Genomic DNA, 20,617 nt, shown 5'->3' on the forward strand with positions numbered 1-20,617 from the left:
ACACAGGCAAGGTGGTCTAGGCCATACACGGAGCTACAAGGGATGACTGCCTCTCCCAACAATATTTCACTATATTTAATAGCATTTGGAAAAAAAGCAATGTTAAATGCATGTTTTTAAATTCTTCTTTACCGGGCGCCTGGGTGGCTCAGTTGGTTGAACGGCTGCCTTTGGCTCAGGTCGTGATCCTGGAGTCCCTGGATCGAGTCCCGCATCGGGCTCCCTGCTCGGCGGGGGGCCTGCTTCTGCCTCTGACCCTCCCCCCTCTCATGTGCTCTCTCTCTCATTCTCTCTGTCTCAAATAAATAAAATTAAAAAAATCTTAAAAAAAAAAAAATAAATAAATTCTTCTTTACCATCAACCTTACAAAACAATTTCAAGACCAACTAATCGGACCCAGGGGTGGGAGGCAGAGAAGGGGTACAAGGCCAATTGAAGACAAATGCTTCCCCTTTTCTGCCTTCCTACCCTGGCAAAAAGAAATTTGAGACCAGCCCCAGTAAGATAAAACCATAAACATTCTTCTTCCTTTTTTTTTTTATTAAGAAAGCATGCAAAACACAACAACAACAACTTGTGAGATCATACACCCCCTTGCCAGCCTGCACCAATGTAAAGCATTATGGGTGGTACGAAGGACTCACCAAACCGGAAACCTGGGGGTCGAAGAGCGGAAAGCAAGGATGAGTGGATCTACACCACGTAACTGCTCCATCTGTCCCTCTCCTCCTATTTCTCCCTCATTTCCTCTTGTAGGCAGTGAGCTCCTGCAGTTTTGCACACATCACCCAATACGACGACAACTATACGTCGAGCCCAGCAATGCTGGACCAACAAGAAAAAGTAGTATTCTTTCCATTTCATGGAGGGGAAGGGAAACTGAGGCCCAAAGAGGGTCAGCTTTGTCCTGTGCCATTTAGCAAGGCTGAGTGTAATGGAAGGGAGCTAAAATCCCAGGAAGCCTGATGGCTAATCTCCAGCCCAAGCCCCAAACTTCAGTTACTCCGGCTGCCCACCAGAGTCTTCATGAGACTAGTTTTCAGAAGACATAGATGAATTATAAACAAGGGACATTTACATGTACAATTTAGTCTACCCTCGCAAATCCTGTATGGATCTGAGTAGAAAAGGGGTTTAGAAAAGAGAAGTGATCATTTGTAAAGGGGGAATCTTGGGGAGAACAAATGGGAAGTGTGTAGGAGGCACCTTGACTGGTAGGAATCAGGAAGAGATGCCTAGAATAGGGACACAGGGCAAAGGCATGTTGCCACCCTCTAAGAAAAATTCTCCTTTCCCCAATGGGAAATATTATGTCATACTTCAACCCCACTGACTGCCCAACGGGGGATTCAAGCCACTCATACCCCCATTTCTTACAAAGAACTTCACAGAAATAAAGTGCTCTTTAGTTAACCGCCCTTTCTTGCCCCTTTGCTTCAGCCTTCTTCAACAAACTCTCATATATAACCCCCTTACAAAGAAAGGAAGGGGTGGATGAGGTGAAAAGCAGAAGAGCAGAAAGCTAGATCTCCTGGAAATCATGGGTAAATAAAAGAATACGAACGAAAAGCAGAAATCACGGAGAGAGTGGCCTTGTCCATTCCTTACATTTTGTCCTGTAGCTTTCAGAGAGTGAACATTCAGTGAAATAAAAACAGAAGTAAAATTGTTCTTCCCTCTCGTAACTAATATTCAACAATTAACATTAAACATACACTAAGTACTTTGCAGCAGTAACTCATGGCCACTCCTCCTTAAAAGAGAGAAGTTGTCCCTGTACCTTTTCCTGGGGGGTCTCCCTTGGCCCTCGTAAACTCTCCTCTCTAGATTATTCACTCCCATCTACCAATTTCCTTCACGCCTCGAAAGCCAAATGGCAAAAGCTTCAGCCCCAATGATCTGAATTCCAAGAGAAGCATTTGCCTACACAATTAAATAACTGAAATATCCCCTACCCATGTGTATGCCAGCTCCTTTTCCCTTTCCCCACCCTCCTACCACCAATGCTATAGGTTTGGTTCTGCTATGGTCAGTGGGAAAGAGGTTCCCATCTTGTCCTAGGAAGTGATGAAACTAAAAGAGTGATAATGGCTTACTTTTCTTTCTTGAGATCCATAAAACGGGGGAAGAAGATAAAAGGGGAGGAAGAGTTGAGCCAACAACTGAAGGAGAACAAAATAATATTTGCCGAATGGGAAAGGGGGACTGAAGGATAATTTGTAAATACAAATACGAGCCACAGTTAATTTCCAGAGAAAATTATGTTTAAAAACTCAAAAGGGTTAAATTGAAACCATCTCCTAAAAGCTGAACCTATGCTGAATAGGTGTCCTCATCCCTACCACAGAAGCAGAGTTCTGGCTAAGACCAACACTATCTCCAATAGACTAAGGGCAAGGAATAAGCCAATGGAAGTTTCTAGTAGCACATAGAGACTGTTTTATATTCCATTGCCCCTCTACAGTACTTGACTCCACCCAACCCAGACCTCTCATTCCACTAGGATTTTATGGTCACCCTCCTGCACCACCACCATCACTCTTACCCTAGATGGGGAGTGAGGATCGGCAGAGGTAAGGATTAAAGATATAAAGGGACAAGGAAGAGCTCAGAGGACAAAATTAGCACCATTGAGTAAAACCTGCAAATTCATGGCTGCCAAGCAATGTTTTAGATCCCTTTTACTTGAGAATGTGGCTTCTCTAGTACTGGACTGAACTGACAGGAACAGAAAACAATTTAGGGCCAACAGGTGAGATTGGCACTGAGTTTCTCAAGGAAAAAGGTAAATCAAAGTCTGAAACCTTGCTCTGCCACCATCAAGGCCTCACCTTCCGGCCAGATGGTTTTAAATTAGCAAGGGGTGGACACGGTCCATGGAGGAGGGGCAGAAGACTGGGGACAGCATAGAACCAATAATAATAATAACAACAATAATAATAATAATACCATAATAAGAATAATAATAAAAGAATTCGGAAAACAACAAGAAGTAAGAGGAAGAAGGAGGCAGGAAAGGGGGGGTTATCTTCGGCAGCATCTCGCGGTGGCTCCTCTGACAGAGCAAGAAAAAAAGAGGCTATATAAGTATATACAGCAAGGAGGAAGGGGTGGGCCAGGGCCGTTCTCGCCCCACTGCCAGACTTCGCTGCCCAGCCTCGGGCTCAGGGCTGCTCTCCATGATGCCCTAAGTGATCAAGTCCCAGTCGAAGTCATCAGGGATCTCCTCGTTGGTGCCCGGAGGGGGAACCGGTGGCCGAGGGACCATATGGTGTGCTGTCAGGAAGAGAGAAAGAAATTAAAAGGACAGTGGTTGGGAAGTTATTCCACCGATCTAGATAGGCAGTGCTCAGCCCCAAATAATACCATGAGGAAGGGCTGGTGAAACCATGGTCCTTATCAGCCCAGGGTTGTTTTTGTTGCTGGCTGCCACTTCAGCAGGGTCTCAGGAAATAAACCAGAGTAAACAGAGCTCGCATGGCAATTTAACACTATGCAGCCACTAAGAATTATACTTATGAAGACCATGTAATAATGAAAAAAAACATATACAACGTACTATTATATGAAATCACAGTAGAAAAATTTGTAGATGTATTACATGGATAAGGAATAGACAGACAAAGAGTCTGATGTCACCCAAAAAATTCAAAACACTTGTGGTTAGGCAGGATAATAATAGCAATTTTTCTAAAATGTATTTAAAAGCAAATGATCTGTTCATTTTATACTATCTATGGCAAGTTAGGGTCTTCCTCCAACTTCCCCCACCCCCATCAGAGGTAGTTCAATCCCAGACCCCTGATATAGGAGTCAGGTGACAGGAAAGCAGACATGGGCACAAAGCAGGTATGTCTGTATAACATGTTCATTGTATCTGCCTGAGCATATCTTCCATCTAGATTCCAAAGCTGGACATAAATGTACATCTTTGGTCTATTTGCATGCTCTTACTTCCCTTTTTTTTTTTTTTTAAAGATTTTATTTATCCATTTGAGAGAGAGAGAAAGGGACAGAGACCACAAACAGGGGGAGAGGCAGAGGGAGAGGGAGAAGCAGACTCCCTGCTGAGCGCAGAGCCCGATGTGGGGCTTGACCCTAGGACCCCGAGATGACCTGAGCCAAAGTCAGACATTCAACCGACTAAGCCACCCAAGCACCCCTGCTTTAACTTCCTTTTATTATTGCAGGCACAAGTTATGCTCAAAGTAGATCAGCCTTCTTTAGGCTCCCATGACATGTATCTCCCTGGCAAGGGGCCCACCCTCCAGCCTTAGGAACCATGAAGGTTCACGCACTCCCAGCAGGGGCAAGCAAAAGGGAAGAGAATGCAGGCTCAGAGCCAGAGGAAAGCAAAAACAACTTGTCAGGGGAGAGAGTCTTGGGTTGTTGGAGAAACAAGCTTCCTGGCTCTTACCTGGGCGATTGTATCCTGCTGAGTCCTGGGTGGGGATTGGGTACATTGGTGATGGGCCAGGGTAGAGGTGGGGGGCTTGTGGGTGCACATAAGAGTTCACTGCCAAAGCAAGATAAGAGTTACTTGAGTATACCTCATTCTACTCAATGAAGTGGGGCCCAACATAGAGGGGGAAAGAAGTACTCTTTCTCCCCTTAAAGTCGCCTCCCTTCCTTGCTCTCTTCTGTAGCTTCAGCAGAAGCTATCAGTCCTCACCACTTAGGGCAAAAAGAGATCCTAATGGTCCCTAGAATTGTGAAATATCATGGCTAGTCGAAGGATGACTAATACAGAAACATAATCATTGAATCGCTCTCATTTCACTGGTTTAAAGATAGTGTAACTGTAGAGAATCACGACCCCATCTGATATGATCCAGGTAGGGGTTACTGCGACACACATCTGGAATGGGCACTTTCTCCTCCCTTTTCGTAAGTAATTCTGATCTCCCAAATTAAGGTGGAAAAGGGACTCATACAGTTTTTCAGTATAGGACTTGACTGATACACTAGATGTTCAGCCAACGTAGCAGACAAACCAGTCCCGCTGCTCAGTCTGGGTCACTGCTCATCAGATGACTTTTCTCAGTTCTCTTCTGCCCTTTCCTCCCCCTCTCTTTTTGTCAGAGCCTCCACCTCCTTGGCAACTTGCTCGGTTCGCTACCTTGGTTCATGGCTGGCTCTTGTTTACCACTGGTAAGGGCACAGGAGTCAGCAATACGGGCAGAGGCTGGTGGCCGGTGGGAGCCCCCTTGGGGGGGCACGTGACCAGTCTGGGTAAGGAAGTGGTTGAGAGAGTCACACAGATTGGCAATGTGATGCTGGTCGAGGCTCCAGTTCTTCTGCTCTGCCTGTCGCAGACTCTCCATCAGTTCTACAAACAGAGAAGCAAGAAGTGCTACCCTTTGCAGGGGTCCCGAAGCCCCTCCGGTCTCTACCCCCCTCTCACTGCTCCCACCACATCATAAATCAACATCACTGACTAGATTCATTGCCAATAACAACTGACATCTCCTAGAGCTCTACGTGTTCAAACTCTTCTTCTGTTGGTTCCTTCCTAAATTCTTATTACAATTTCCATCTTGCTGGCAAAGAAAACAAAATTTCAAAGGGAGTGAGTGACTTAGCCAGTAAATGGTGACAGAACTACAAAGTAGCGGCCCAGGTCTCTGAATTCCTGAGAGCCTTCCCACTCCAGGGACAGAACAGGGTAGGATAAAACACGGTCATATTTTGAGTGAGTTAAGGCAAAGTTAATTAAAATTAATCTGACAATAACACTGGCATCATCCGCCTTGTGAAATATGGAGGGAAAACCATGGAATCCTCCGTCCTCAAACTTCACCAAACCAACCCCTTCTGATGCTGGTTTCTAGTGGGCTTCCCACTCACAATGTCCTCCTTTTCCCTCGGGTCATCTTCCTCTCATCACTCACCTGAGAACTGTGACTGCTCAATGCTGGACCAGTTGAGCCGATTCACCATCTTAAAGCTTTCCTTTAAGGAGTCGATATTGGAGCACCAGTCAGGAGGAAAGGCTATAAAGAGGTGGGGAGAGTGGATAATAAAAAGGGTGAAGTGTAAGCCAGCAGCCAACTAACGGCCGACTGACTACTGCAAGCTTATCAATTACATTACCAGGATAATCTTAAAATCTCCCTCCCGGGAGATGGAGGACTAATAAAGCTATGGATGCTTTAGGGAGACGCAGCCTAGCTCCTAGGCAGGAGAATATGTAAAGCAATGGCAGGTGGTCCAAGAATTCCATAACACAGAGCTCTAAGTAGCAACTTCCGCTGGCTCAGAGGAGCTCTGCTGGGGGGCCGAGGCTAGGCGCCCACTGTTAACTGCCTAACCAACTGCATCTCCAGGCCCCAGTCAGAACAAGCGGGTCAGGGCGCCCTCCTTACTCACCGAAGCCAGTACTGTTGATAGGAGCCTGGCCCTGCGCCTGCTGCTGAGTCGGCTGCGGCGGCTGCGGCGGCGGCGGCGGCTGCTGGGCAGGGTGGGGGTGGGGATGGTGCTGATGTGGGTGGTAGCCTCCGTGCTGCAGTGGGGGTGGGTGCATGGCCATCACGGAGGGAGGCCCATAGCCTTCGGCCCCAGCCGGCTTCCCCCCGGCTGGGGTACAACCATCCGGGCTTGGGGTGTGCAGTGGAGGCGCACCCCCTACAGCGGAGGGTCCCTGGGCGGGGGCCGGCTGCTGCGGCGGCTGCTGGGGCGGCGGCTGCTGGGGGGGCGGCGGCGGCTGCTGGGGCGGCGGCGGCGGCGGCGGCGGCTGCTGGTACATGTAGTAGTTGTTAGAGGGCGGCATGTCCCCCAGGAGAGACGAGAAGCCTGCAGGGCGGGAGGAGGCAGCCAAGTGAATTGGCAATGCATTCTTTTTTCCCTTCCTTCCTTCCTTTTTTCCTTCCTTCCTTCCTTCCTCCCTCCCTCCCTCCCTCCTTCCTTCCTTGATATATTTATTTATTTGAAAGAGAGAATGGCCAGCAAGGGGAGGAGCAGAGAGCCTCAAGCTGACTCCCCGATGAGCATGGAGCCCACCACAAGGCTCCATCCCAGGGCCCTAAGATCATGACCTGAGTGGAAAACCAAGAGTCAGACGCTTAACCGACTGACCTTACTGGACATCGCAGTGCATTTTTCACTGAACAGGACTTCCACAGGGTTGAGATGGGAGGCTTTTGGGGGAAAAAACCCAGACTTCAAAGGGTAAGGGTGTTCTGAGAAGGCAAGGATCCTCTCAGCTCCCTCTGCCTCCCAAGACTCCCCCACCTCTGTAGATACAACAGGTGGATGCAGGGCCTTGACAGTGGGGCAAGTGCTCAAATTTTACCAAAAAGGTCAGCATGTACCTTTTTATGCTATTCCTCAGGGATCTGGGGGTAGGCCTGGAATCACAGTGTCAAAAGCAGTCAGATTATCAGGGGAAGTTTAAAAAGTAAATTACAGGGGCGCCTGGGTGGCTCAGTCGGTTGAGTGTCTGCCTTCAGCTCAGGTCATGATCCCAGGGTGCTGGGATCCAGCCCCACATTGGGCTCCCTGCTCAGCAGGGAGCCTGCTTCTCCCTCTCTCCCCTGTTCATGCTCTCTCTCTCTCTCTCAAATAAATAAATAAAAGGTAAATTACAAATAAAATAAAGCCATTGGGCACCGACTCTCCTTGCTTCCTGTGTCTACACTCTTCTGCTGTTACCACCTTCTTGGATTCATTACCAACAAATGGAGTTGGGTGAGGCATAGAGTAAGGATGGATGAATTTCTCACACACACTGGGCAGGGAAGAGCTAGAGACTGAGACTAGGTAGGGGCTTTCAGCCACCATTAAACTTGAGTGAACACTTGAATCCTCACTCAATCTAATTTTTCACTTTGTCTCTGAGAGCCCCTGCCTCCTCCCCACTTCTGATCTACCAATCCCAACTTGGACTCATTCGTCAAGCAAAGGCTACAATCTTGGAGCATAACTCCAGATCTAAATCCCCCGAGATATAAAAGAAGAAATCCATGGCAGTTAATATAAATTTTCCGAAAGGTGGCTTCTAATCATTTTTCATCATCCCATTCATCCCCTGTGGCCTGTACAAGGTGACTACACAGAAGAGGCTCTGATGTCCCACCCGAAGTCGACCCCCACCTCTAATTTCTTTAACAACAGAAACAAACAGGAGTTGCAGAGGGCTGGACCAGATGATCTCTTAAGGAGCCTTCCAATAAGAACTTTAGATTACTCTCACACAGTAATTCGGGAAATTTGAGTATGGACAAAATATAAACTGATATTAAGGAAGTATTATTAATTGTGTTAAGAGTAATAATGGCAGTGGATAACCAAGTCTTTATCATTAAGACTGCACACTGAAGTAGTATCTATAGGTGGGATGACATGCCTGGGAATTGCATTAAATTACTCCAGTTAAAAAAAAAAAAAAAAAAAAAGCTGGGTGGTAAATGAAACAAGCTGAACAGAATATTAGTACCTGTTAAAATTGCGCCGTCTTAAAAGTTGGACACCTGAGGGTTTATTATACTATTTTCTCTATTTATGCATCTGTTTGAGATTTCTTCTAATAAAAATCAACACGGGGCACCTGGGTGGCTTAGGTGGTTGAGCGTCTGACTCTTGATTTCAGCTCAGGTCATGATCTCATGATCTCAGGGTGGTGAGATAGAGCCCCGAGGTGGGCTCTGCTATTGGTGGGGAGTCTTTTTGAAGATTCTCTCCCTCTGCCCCTCCCTCTCTGCCCCCTCCCACCCGCTCGCTCTCTCTTTCAAATAAATAAATACATCCTTTTTTTTAATAAAAATCAACATAAATATAAATATGCTAAAAAATTGTCTCACAATGAAGCAGATTCTGAGGGAAAGGAAACACTGCTGTCCCCTAGTGGCCATCCTCTAAATGACCTGCTTGCTGCCATCAAGTCACTGCCCTTAGTTCTAGAAGGGGGATCCCTCCAACTCACTTTCTGAAACTAATAACCCAGCCTGCCTCTCGAAACAGCTGTCCGTCAGAACTAAGCCAGAAGAGCTTGACTCCAAACAATTTTGGTTTCTGAGATGCTTCCCCTGACCAGTGATCAACCTCTCCTCGTGTGAAAAATAAGACAGAAGGGAGAGAAGAGAATGTTACCACCCTTTCAAGAGTATAAGGACGTTCATGCCCCCATCCCAACTGCAGGCTCACCATGCTGAGAGGAGGAAGAGGATTTCTCCAGCATGGATTTGTAGAGGTTGCGAAAGGACCAGCTTAGATCCTGAAAATTGATCTCTGAGTAGGAGAATTTGAAGTCATGGTTGGTGTTATACAGGGGAGGAGGACCCTCGGCGCTTTCTCGGCTTGGAACCCCTGCTGCCACCGCTCCACCATCCACAGATCCCGTGCCCTGCAAAAAGGAGTAAGAGACAGACTCGACCCATGTGCTAAATCAGGAACACAGCCCTTTCATGCTCACCCAACTCTCTGGCTTGTCTTCATCCTCTCCTAACTTGTCAATGAGTGAACATCATTTCCCCCCGTCTGTCTCATTTACTCCTATGGGGATGTACCTTGAGCCTTTTTCCCACACTCCGTCCATCTTCCATTCTCATAACCTTTTTGGCTCCCTTTCTCTTCTCGCCACTTTTCTTCCATCTGATCCTTCTCAAAGTTCTGTTACGTCTCTCTCTCTCTCATCTTCCCTCTTCTGCTTTCCCCTTCTTTCCCAATTTATCGGCCTACTACATCACAGGTACTCAATACAGAATTTTGAACTGGCAGATCTATGAATCTGTTCAGCCACCCACCCACCTGTCCGTCCGTCCGTCCTTCCCTGTGCACCCTGACACCTCTACTTCTCACCTGGCTGTAGCTGGTGATAGATGTGGGGCTCTGAAGGGACATCTGAGGATTCCCCTCGGAAGGCAGTGAGGCTTCTCCACCCCCTGGAACGCCTCCCCGTGGGCTCTTGCTTGCCTCCTGTTCTGGTGAGTCTTGGGATAGCTGAGGGTTGTAAAAGAACAGAAATCTAGAAGCAGAAACTAAACATCCTCCCGAGACCCATGGTTTTACCTCATCCTTTGCCCCAAACACAGGAAAGGACCAAAACTACAGGACAGGATGTGGACTGAGCAGCTGCCTCAGAAACGGCATCTCCCCGTGAAGTGGGGACTTACATCATCATCTGGAGGGTGTCTTCTCTTTCGGGAGATGTCAGGGCAGGTGTCAATTGTCCAATAAGAGCCCTGGAAGGAGAACCCATCCCGATAGAAAACAAAATCATTATATATGGAAATTCCCACCTCTGGAAAAGTAGATACGTGGGAGGATTTTCACCAAAAAAAAAAAAAATTATATTAAGAAAAATAACTGGAGAATTGGGGCGCCTGGGTGGCTCAGTTGGTTGGGCGACTGCCTTCGGCTCAGGTCATGATCCTGGAGTCCCGGGGTCGAGTCCCGCATCGGGCTCCCTGCTTGGCAGGGAGTCTGCTTCTCCCTCTGACCCTCCTCCCTGTCATGCTGTCTCTCATTCTCTCTCTCTCAAATAAATAAATAAAATCTTTAAAAAAAAAAAAAAAAGAAAAATAACTGGAGAATCACACAGAATCCTGAGGGTACTGGCTATTTTTGAGGAGTAAATTTGTCCTAAAAGTTCAATGAGTATGTCAGAGGTATGACCTGTGGTCCAAACACAGGCCTCGATTGTTCTGGTATCTAGTTCAAAGAGCTGGAAATGCCCAGACACAACCCTCCCCTTCTGTGTAATCTGAGGCAAGGCTCTCTCCTGAACTCCAGCGTCCATGTCTATCGAATGAAGAAATTGATTTATCTCTTTTCCCTTTTGAAGATAAAAGTCATGGGATTTTTGTACAGAAAAGTTCCTACAAAGGTTATTTAGCCTACCTTTCACATCTAGAAAGAGTGCCACACATAAGAAAGGGGGCATGAAAGTCAACCCTACCATAAATAATTCTATTTAAAAAAAAAAGATTTCACAATCTCTCTTAGTCACTCATACTAGTGGGGGCCCACAAGCGTGATAGCCAAGCTCTTCCTTTGAGAAAAAAGGCTTCTCTAATTAACATGATTTCCTCTTCTGGGTAATTAAAACAGCCACAGGACTCTAGGCTGTCAACTACTCCTCTCTCTTCCTGCCCCCTCTTTCAATGCTTACAGGAGCGTCTCACCTTCCCAGGGTCATCCCGAGGTCTAGGCACCTTCCGGAAACACTTGTTGAGAGAAAGGTTGTGCCGAATTGAATTCTAGGGAAGCAGAGAAGCAAGTTAGCTTTGAGCATTGTGTAAAGCAGAAAATTTTCCAACAGGGCACAGAGGGACACAAAAGGACATAACATACAATAAAGTTCAAGTGTCAGGCAAACTTAGCACCTCTTAACTACACTGACGGAGGAACTTACCTAGCAGATAGCAAGAGCGCTGAGATCAGAAAATGCAGAAATTAAATTGATGGGAGGTAATGCCTATAAATTTGACTACCAGGTGCTTCTTGTATACACACACACACACACACACACACACAAACTATATAATCTTTCTGGTTATATAGTTTTCCAATCTTTCCACCCAAATGACAACAGGCATATAAATACCTCAAAATCACATCTGCCCAGTGTCTTAATTTATTCAAATCTCCCATAAACGAATAATACTTTAAGACAGTTTATATAAATAAAAACAAAATATAAATTAGGAGCAAAACAAAGGCACAAATTCACCTTTGTTTTCTCAACAGCCCACAGGAATGTTACATTTGGAGGAAAGAAATAATGTTGCATATGTATGTCGGATGAGGTTGGGGGTTGTGGTAGTTAGCAGGGACATATTCATGAAGGAAAAGCTGAATGCTTCTAGTAGTCTCCAGCTCATCATCTGGTTTGTATGTCAACTGGTGATTTACAGAGCGAAAGAACTACATTAAATCCCCATTCCAACTCAACAATTGGCCAATGGGTTGCTGCTCCAAAAGATGGAGAACATCAGTCTTCCTTCTTTGCTTTATTGCCAGCCAAACAACTTATCCTCTTTCTACTTGCTTGGTGGATGAGCTGTTGGTGAACGACCTTGTTATTATTATTATATTGGTATACAATTTTTCAAAAGATGAGGACTATGTGCAATGAAGCTTTGGAAATCTGATGAGACTCCTACCTCTAGGTAGGAAGAGGCAATGCCATGCCTTGCACAGTGACTTGAACATAGCAGAGTGGCAATAAGTATTTGTGAAATGAATGAATCTCCTTTTTGAGGACTCAGAAGGTAAGAGGGTATGATGAACAACAGCATCCTGCCATCCTCATAACTACACTTAGTGGCTTGATATCACTGAAGTTTCCCTGATATACCTTATGAAAGTTGTTCCACTCTGAAAGAGAGTAGGGGATGGGAGATATAAGATTTTAAGTTCACACATCTCTGAAACAGGTCAGAGTGAACTAGACCAGGTTATAGGAAGAAGCAAGAGTAGAGAAAAAGGCTGTCAACGGCTAAAAACAAGCCCAGGTTATAGAAGCCATCCCACCTTCCAGCCAATGCCAGCATTCTTGTAATAGGGGAAGTTATCACAGATCCAGCGGTAAATCTCACTGAGGGTCATCTTCTTGGCTGGAGAGGAGTTGATGGCATAGGTGATGAGGGTGGCATAGCTGTACCGTGGCTTGCCATCCTGGTGCACAGCTGCCTCATCTTTGCTCAGGGTGGCATTTGGATCTGTGGGTGAGCCTGGGGGACACTTGCGGCTGCCGCCTGGAGGCCCAGCCTGAGAGGCACTCCCAAGCTTCTCAATGGTAGCTCGAAGGGTCAGCTGGGGCAGCCAGTCTATGGAGGTAAGGCTACTCTCTAGGTCAGAAGCCATGGTACTTCTGGGTTCTGCAGAGAAGAGAACAAAGGGGAGAGGACAATAGAACAGACGAGTGTTATAGCTGGGTACTAGTGGCAAATAATATTCAAATCTTAGTGCTTTAAGGGAAGTAGAGTTTCTTCCCATTATAATTCCCATGGGAGACTGTCACAGGACAGCCCTCAACCAAGTGTTCCCAAAGCCCCCAAACAATGTATCACCAGTCATCTACCAGATGACAGACCTGGTACTCACCCTACATCTTAATGTAGAACATAGCCAACAGGACTCTCCCTTCAGTCAGGACTAAAAGAGAAGTCAAACCCTCCACCCAACTGAGCTATTCCCTCAATCCTCCTTACTTAAAGCCCTACCACATAATATTTTAAACTATATAATTAATATACCAGGTAAAATCAGCCAAAGTCTACTCTCCAATTAGGTGACGCTTGTTTTATTTACATACAACATCCACAGACAGCACAAGTGAACATGTGAAGAAAAACAGTCTGAGTAAACACAAATATACACCAACACTTTTACAGATGTTTCATATTAGATGTATTTGAGCACGCACCCTTTTTATCCCATATATGTGCACGTGAGGCATATTCGATTTACCCTAAGCATAAATTACAAATGACAACCAGCAAAGGACAGACGCAAGACACACACATCAACAGTGGCCCCCATACCCAGAGATCACAATGAGATACATGTACATTACCAGCAGAGCACAAAGTCACACACAGAGGTAACAGATCTGAGTTACAGCTGCCCTCACACCTTTAAAGCTACCCCTGGCAAGTTCCCGCCCACAGACACCAACACCAGGAAGAAGTCCTCGCAAAGACCTCCCACCTCTCGGCTCGCTGGGCTCGCTGGGCTTCACTAAGCCGGGGAGGGGGGAGGGGGGGGACAACGACACCCAGCTGTGTGCACACCGGTAACAATCATAGCCTGGCTAAAAATAGCCACTCTGGGGCTAAGAGCTGGCTCCCCTTCTCCCGCCCTCCTCCTCTCTCCTTCCTTCCCAGCCAGGCACGCAGGCTCGCTGCCCCTCCATGCAAACTCCTGGCGCTGCCAAACCGCCCACGCCTGATGTTTGCACACCCTGCTGCCACCCACACAGCCTGGGCGCTCTTGCTGGCAGAGAGGTGTAGCCAGAGTGACGTGGTGGTGGGGGAAGGTGAAGAACGCCCGGCGCTGTCTGTTACTGCAGGGTCTAGAAGGGCTGGCAGGAAGCGCTTGGTAGCCATTTGGCGCTCCCTGAGAGCCCATGCCGGCAACCCCCTAAGCACTCACTGCTTGGCAGGTTTGTGCCTGCTCAGCCGGGAGCGTCCAGCCAGTATTTCCTTCTCGAACCCCCGCTGACCGTCCCACCACGGCATTTCTCGGGAGGAGCCAGGGCTAGCATGCCTCAGAATTCAGAATCCTGGACAGAAACACATCGCGGATGTCATTCCTAAATCCGCACCCAGATAATATGCACAAGCGTTATGGATTCAACTACACACAAATCCACATCCTTTGCAGTTAAAAGCTCAATCCCAGATATGACTGCCTACCCCTCTCTCCTGACTCCCAACACATCTTGCAGGCTGTCAGCTCACTCTGTCGCCGGTAGCGGGGACTCTCCTCCCCTTGAGATTTACCCTTTCTCCTAAGGGTCAGCCTTCTCACTCATGTGCCTCTCGCCCAAGGTCCCCACCCACACAATCTTGGCATGTACACACATGTACCCTGCACGGTGCTCCTCACCAGCAGCACGCCCACTCCACAAGGCTGAAGGAAACACCTTAGTGCCTCAGGGCCTGAGCGGTAGGAGACCCAATTGAAACCCAAGAATTGCTTGCTTGACAGGAGAAAGAAAAAAAAAAAAAAAGCTATGTTTATAAATAGCATCATGAAGGGGTTTCCCCTTTATCCTCAGCTTCTCTCCCCACCACCCTCCTTTACAGCCCACCACTACCATCTTGCCTTATAATATCATGGAAACTTGGAAGCTAATAGGGCCATTTAATCATTCCAGAAAGCCTCAGACCTCCTAGCACATTACTAAGTCAAAATGCCACAGCATCTGGGGTAAAGCAGGGGGCTTTGGGCAATAATTGGTCCTATAGCTGGGTTATCCCAGCCAAGCAGTAACTTTTTTTTTTTTTTAAGATTTTATTTATTTATTTGACAGAGAGAGACACAGCGAGAGAGGGAACACAAGCAGGGGGAGTGGGAGAGGGAGAAGCAGGGTTTCCGCCGAGCAGGGAGCCCGATGCGGGGCTCGATCCCAGGACCCTGGGATCATGACCTGAGCCGAAGGCAGGCGCTTAACGACTGAGCCACCCAGGCGCCCCTGAGCAGTAACTTGACAATATGCAGGTTCTCAGTGACCAGGGTTCTCCTGGGTCCTCCCCAGAAGGGGAGGTCTATAAAGAATTCCCTATTATCTCCTGCTAAAGGTCCCTAGGAAACCTCATCTTAAGAACACAGAAGCCTTCCGTGGACACTTCATCTGAAACTCTCCCAACACTGGACAGGGACATGAGAGTAGATTTCAAGTGGTTTACAGAACCCATTTGGCACATGCCAACTGCTGTGAATTCCAGAAAGAGAAGCACTCTCAGCCTTTGCTAGTTGTTCTATGCTCTTCCCTATCCTTACCCCAGCACCAGGTTAGGAGAGCTTAAATTTAACCTTTCTCCAGCACCCTCCCGGTCAGCCCTCCAGATACCGCCTGGCACTCAAAATATATCCTCATCTTACCAGCTACAAGAAGCTCACAGCAGAAGGTCCTTCTGATCTTTCGGCACCATTCTCCCTTTACCCATCCCACTTCCTCACCCCCGTCACTTCCCCATTCTTGAAGGGCAGCCCAGTGCATAGAACCTCAGAGATGAGGTCCCTCAGTTCTATTCCCAACCTTGACACTGACTCACTAAATGTCCCTAGCCACCCCCTGCTCCCTGAAGTCTTGATGCCTCAGTTTCCCCCTTCAATAAAAGGGATGAAGTCATAAATACTGCCAAAGCTTCATCCCCGGAGGGAAGTGAATGAAGCTTAATGAGCTCGTGGCTGCCACACATTCCATGCTCCCCAAAATAATGGCACGAGGCTAATGTCCAGGGCTATTATTAGAAAGGCAAACAAGAGGTACTTCCATTTCTCAGTCCAACCAACCTAGTTACCCAGACATCTCCCTCCAGGTGGGCCTCGTGCCACTGGGCTTGGGCAGAACCTGAGTCAGGCCACATTCTTCTCTGCGTGCTGGAAGACTGAAAGGAAATACCCATAGAAACTGGGAAAGGCAGCCAAAGGGCAGGCTCCATCACATCCACAGGACGTCTAATGAAGACTATAGTACTGGGAAAAAGGCAGAGAAAAACAGAAAGACATTCTGTTGGAGTGGAAGACTGATCCTGGATGAGATGTGTAAGATCCAAAATAACAGGCACGGTTTTCTTCCCACTTTATTTGAAAGGCCAGGTATTGTTCTCTGTATGGTGCCAAGGTCAGGTACTATGGAGTGATAACTTCCTGCTCTGGACAGAATGCCAAAACTAATAGAGCAGTGGTTAAGTTTACCACATTACCAATCACCAGTCAGGCCGCCTGGGTTTCAATCCTGGCTCCACTACTTACTGGCTGTGCAAGCTCGGGCAAGTTACTTAACCTCTCTGTGTTTTAGTTTCTTCATCTATAAAATACAGATGATAACTGTACCTGCACAGGATTGTTGTGAGGATTGCCTTGAGTTAATATTTTTAAGGCGTTTAGTAAGCGTTAGGTAAGTGTAGCTATTATTATTTTTGAATGGGGAAAAACACAGAATATTAGAAATGAGAAAGCAGACCGTGGAGGTAAGACTGGAAACAGCAAGCCTGCAATGGTTTACGTCACAAAACCTGAACTGACTTTGCAATAGCTTTCGGGATGTCAGAATCTCCAACTTTTACTTTGGGGATAGTGTCGCCCCACTGCTGACCAATGCCAGGACCAAGTAGATGCCAAAGATGAAGGAACGAGGGGATATCATCTCTTATTTTTCAGCAGGGACCAGGTCTAGTCATAAGACATGATCTGGAAAACAGCACTCTCTAAAGCATAGTTAATCCAACCCAACAGCCATCTGCTTCTAGCGGATTCCACAGAGGCAAGGAGAATTAGGGAAACTCCGTCCCAGCAGGGTCAGTTACACTGTGTGGTGGGGGGTCCACCTGGAGCCACTGTGATACAGTTCACTCTGAGCCACTCAACAAGTTGCATTCCAGCATCTGGGAAAGTACTTTGGGAGAAATGGGTTGCTATTAGACCAAAGTCGGCTCTTTTCACAAAGTGGGGGAGGGAGTTCTAGAGGTAAGAGCCAAGGATCCTCATGCTTTTGAGACCAGAGATACCAGAAATGAAACTCTCTTGCTAGTTCTAGAAGAAGTGGCCCCAGCCTGACACTGAGCTGCCCTGCCACAAGAAATGACTTTCATGCAGCCATTCGTGAGGGTTCCCACGGGCCAGGGCAGGCCAAGCCCTTCCTCCAAGCAGGGCAGCCTTACCAGCACCCTCTCCAGGTCCTCGTGCAGGCGCACCCGCTTCTAGAGGCCTACCAGAAACATAGGATTCTGGGTAACTAGAGGCTTAGTCTGAAAAGCACGGATGTAACAGTCTCCACACACATACACTCAAAACAGAGATAAGCCACATTCACCTGAATTAAGAAACATATGCACACCGCTCTCTAGCACAGTGTGCAGTCCTGGATCATAACCCTGTCTCACATACCACCACTAACAGGTAGTTTCCAGGACCAAGTGGACGTACATAGGGCCTCAGGCAGCCCACCATGGCCCAGACAGAGAAAAAAGAAGGAAACATAAAAACCCACGAAAGATGAAGCCTCCCACTTGGTTCTGCTGTGAGGTGCACACAGATGAGAATGTACTGATGGCAAGGCAGGAAGGCAGGCACCCTGCTGGTGATCCGAGGTGGAAAGACACACTGCTTCAACACACACAGCCCGGCCTCAGCTAGAAGGATTTCGGGCACCTTTCTCCTGCCTTTTCTGACGATTTTGGGCTTTGAGGATTCCTGCTCCTTATCTCACGAAAGAAAACTTAAATACAAGATTCCAGAGACACAGAACTGAACAAGAAATGAAGAGAAAAGATGAAACCATTAGGTGCTTCTCTGAAAGAAAATTCATCACAGGTCAAATCTCCCCGGGGGGCGGGGGGGCGTCAGCTTATTTCTATGGAAGACTGGAAGGAGGCTGAGCAGCAACACCCCTCTCTTCCTATCTAGGATCTGCTTTTTCCTGAGGAACTGTCCATGGAGGACAGGAGCTGTGGACAGGAGCTGTGTAGGGCATGAGGGCAGTGGTACAGGGCCAGCATTAGGGAACCACTTCAACCCAGGAGTTAGCCTTCCCCTACACCCTTTCTTCTTGCCTTGGGACAGGTGGGATTTCCATTTTCCCTTTGGATTTTATTGATAGAGCCATGCTTCCATCCAGGAATGGGTATGCCACGAGAGGAGGCCTCCTGGTGTCTGAGGAAGGGTGGGTGGGGACAGACTGATTTTCCTGTCAAGGAGACAGTAATCACAGTGGGTTGGAGAGAACAGCTCTGGTGGACATTAAGCTGACATAGGCTTACAAGGTAAGAAAAGGTAGTATCATTAGAAGCCCTAGACAAGTCTAGGCCATGAAATGCCACGATGACTTTAGTGAAGTAAAAAAGCCCAAGAATGGAGAACACTATGGGAGTCTGGCTGGGATGTGTCCCATCATTATTACACAGTATGGATGGAGTTCTGAAAATGCAGGCGTTTGCTGATATTCCTTTGCCCTCGGCATGAAAACATACATGTCCCTAGGGACTTCAAATGAATCCCAGCCATCTAGTCCCCAAACACTAAGAAACCCATTTCTCAGAGCTTCTGCAGCAAGATATTAAGTTTGAATCCAGGAGCTTCCTCAGAACACATTCCCCAGAGGATTCTCTGAGTTATTACTCTACCTTCCCCAGTGATGAAACCCAAGAGCCACCATCTCAGCCCCTACACCCACTAGTACCTAAAGAGGACAGAGAAGGTGAAAGAAAGCACTAACCTGTCTCCAAGGTTCCCCCAGCAAAGGGAGGGAACCACCTGGTACTGGAGTTTGGGGTTGGAGGGACTCCCCTCTTCAAAGGCAGATGAAGAGTCTCATCCTCAGTGGCTCTTCCAGTACTTGGCTGAGCATCCCAAGCTGGGGTGGGGAACTGGGTCCCCTGAGGATGAGGGGCGTTGGGAGGAGGAGGAGGGGGAGGAGGAGAAGGAGGCCCTACCTGGGGAAGGTGGCACACCCCCCACACCCTGCCTGTAACCCTGGGGAGGAGGGGAGGAGCCTCTCCCAACCAGGAGTTGTCTCCTCCCCCTTGGGGGAGTCCCCCTCCCCCCCAAACTGGATCTTTCGGGAGTGGAGGGCTCTTTCTGTCTGCTGGAGATCTGAGCGGAGGGACTCTGCCCTGTTCCACTGTCTAGGTACAAGGAAGTTGAGAGGAGAGTTCTTCCCCTCTCCTGAAAGGCTGAAAGCCGACACCTCTTCTTTCCCTGGAGTGTCCTCTGCTTCTGAATGTAAGGACTCCTCTCCCCTGTGAGTACTGGATAGGATGGAGGGCGCCTACTCCATAGGCATTTCCCCCTTTCTCTTAGCCTCAAAAAGTCCTGAACTGCTCAGAGTGTGCGTTTGGAGGGGTGGAGGCACGCTGGGGCGGTCTCACTCTGTCTGCTTCCTTTAGTAAGATCACCCTTTTCTACTTCTGGAGCTCTATTCCCGGGCCAGGATGGGGGTTTTCCTCGCCTCTAGGAGAGACTCTCCCCTACAGGGGTCTCTTCTTCCCCTCGCCCGAGTGGTAAGGGTCTCCTCTCCAGCGGGGAGAGAGGCTGCTCCCGTCCCCGCTCCCGCCTCCGCTCCGGGGGTGCCCCGAGGGTGGGGTTTTCCTACTCCCCGCTCTCCCTGAGCTGGCCTGGGCAGCAGGGTCCGGGAGGCCGCGGCTCCCGACTCCCGTCCCCGGCTACTGTGGCGGCAGCGCCTCCTCTAGTCCAGTCCCGTCCGGTCCGCTCGCTTCGGCGCGTGAGGCCCCCGGCGCTGCCACCTCTCGGGCTCCGGCCAGTCCGGGCTCCCGGGGAGCCAGGAGGCGGACGGACAGTGTCAGGGCTCGGCTCGGGCTCGGGCTCGGCTCGGCTCCGCTGCAGGCCCCGGCTCCTCCCCGGCCTCCGCGCCGCGCTCCGCGCCCCTCCCCCTCCCCCGCCCGCCCGGCCGCCGCCGCCGCCGCCGCCTCCCGGCGCGGGTTAAGGAGGAGCGGGCGGCGCCGAGCCGCGGGCCGTGCCGCCGGGGGGCGCGGCGCCGGGAGAGCCGCGCGGCCCGCAGCCGGGGCACGCACCGCCGCTCGCTCACCTGCAGCCGTCGGGCCGCCCGGCCGCGAGCCGCTCGCGGGCGGCGCGGGACGGCAAGCCCCCTTGCTCTCTATCGGGACGGTCCCCCGGTCCCGCCCGACACTGTCAGCCGCGATTTCACACGCGCATTCTGGGGTGTCCTATACACGACAGACCCGAGGTGTTTTCTCCGGAACGTCTTTGATGGGTTTCCCGTTCCCCGGAGAGAGTGTATAAAGGGTTATGGCGTTGGGACGGAGTTAATCTGTTATCCTGACATCATCCTGGAGTTCAGTAAATGCCTGTTGAAGGAGTGGATGTGTAAACAGATAAAGGAGCATGTAACCGGGAAAACTCTAGACTAAACTCTGTATAAACTTGTGCAAGGCCCCTTTTCTGTGGAATCATAGCGAGGAGGGGACC

General features: G+C 48.8%; 1 protein-coding gene across 2 annotated transcripts; it reads right to left on the reverse strand.

Annotated features, from left to right (window-relative positions):
- Positions 1 to 501: 501 nt before the first annotated feature.
- On the reverse strand, positions 502 to 20,040 carry FOXJ2 (forkhead box J2). 2 transcript variants are annotated; one of them, XM_006738242.3, is made up of 11 exons: positions 18,888 to 20,040; positions 12,473 to 12,819; positions 11,122 to 11,196; positions 10,111 to 10,179; positions 9,797 to 9,937; positions 9,143 to 9,341; positions 6,371 to 6,793; positions 5,893 to 5,994; positions 5,121 to 5,330; positions 4,419 to 4,517; positions 502 to 3,277 (listed from the first exon to the last, which is right to left on the reverse strand). In XM_006738242.3, the coding sequence occupies exons 2-11, from the start codon at positions 12,803 to 12,805 to the stop codon at positions 3,189 to 3,191; spliced, it is 1,740 nt and encodes a 579-aa protein (XP_006738305.2). In that variant the 5' UTR covers positions 12,806 to 12,819; positions 18,888 to 20,040; the 3' UTR covers positions 502 to 3,188. The 2 variants fall into 2 exon arrangements, with proteins under 2 accessions (XP_006738305.2, XP_081677279.1); XM_081821153.1 differs by lacking the exon at positions 18,888 to 20,040 and adding an exon at positions 14,096 to 14,225.
- Between the last annotated feature and the right edge of the window lie 577 nt (positions 20,041 to 20,617).

Source organism: Leptonychotes weddellii, chromosome 5 (genome assembly GCF_054177405.1).
Source record: "Leptonychotes weddellii isolate Sample4059 chromosome 5, ASM5417740v2, whole genome shotgun sequence".
NCBI lineage: Eukaryota > Metazoa > Chordata > Mammalia > Carnivora > Phocidae > Leptonychotes > Leptonychotes weddellii.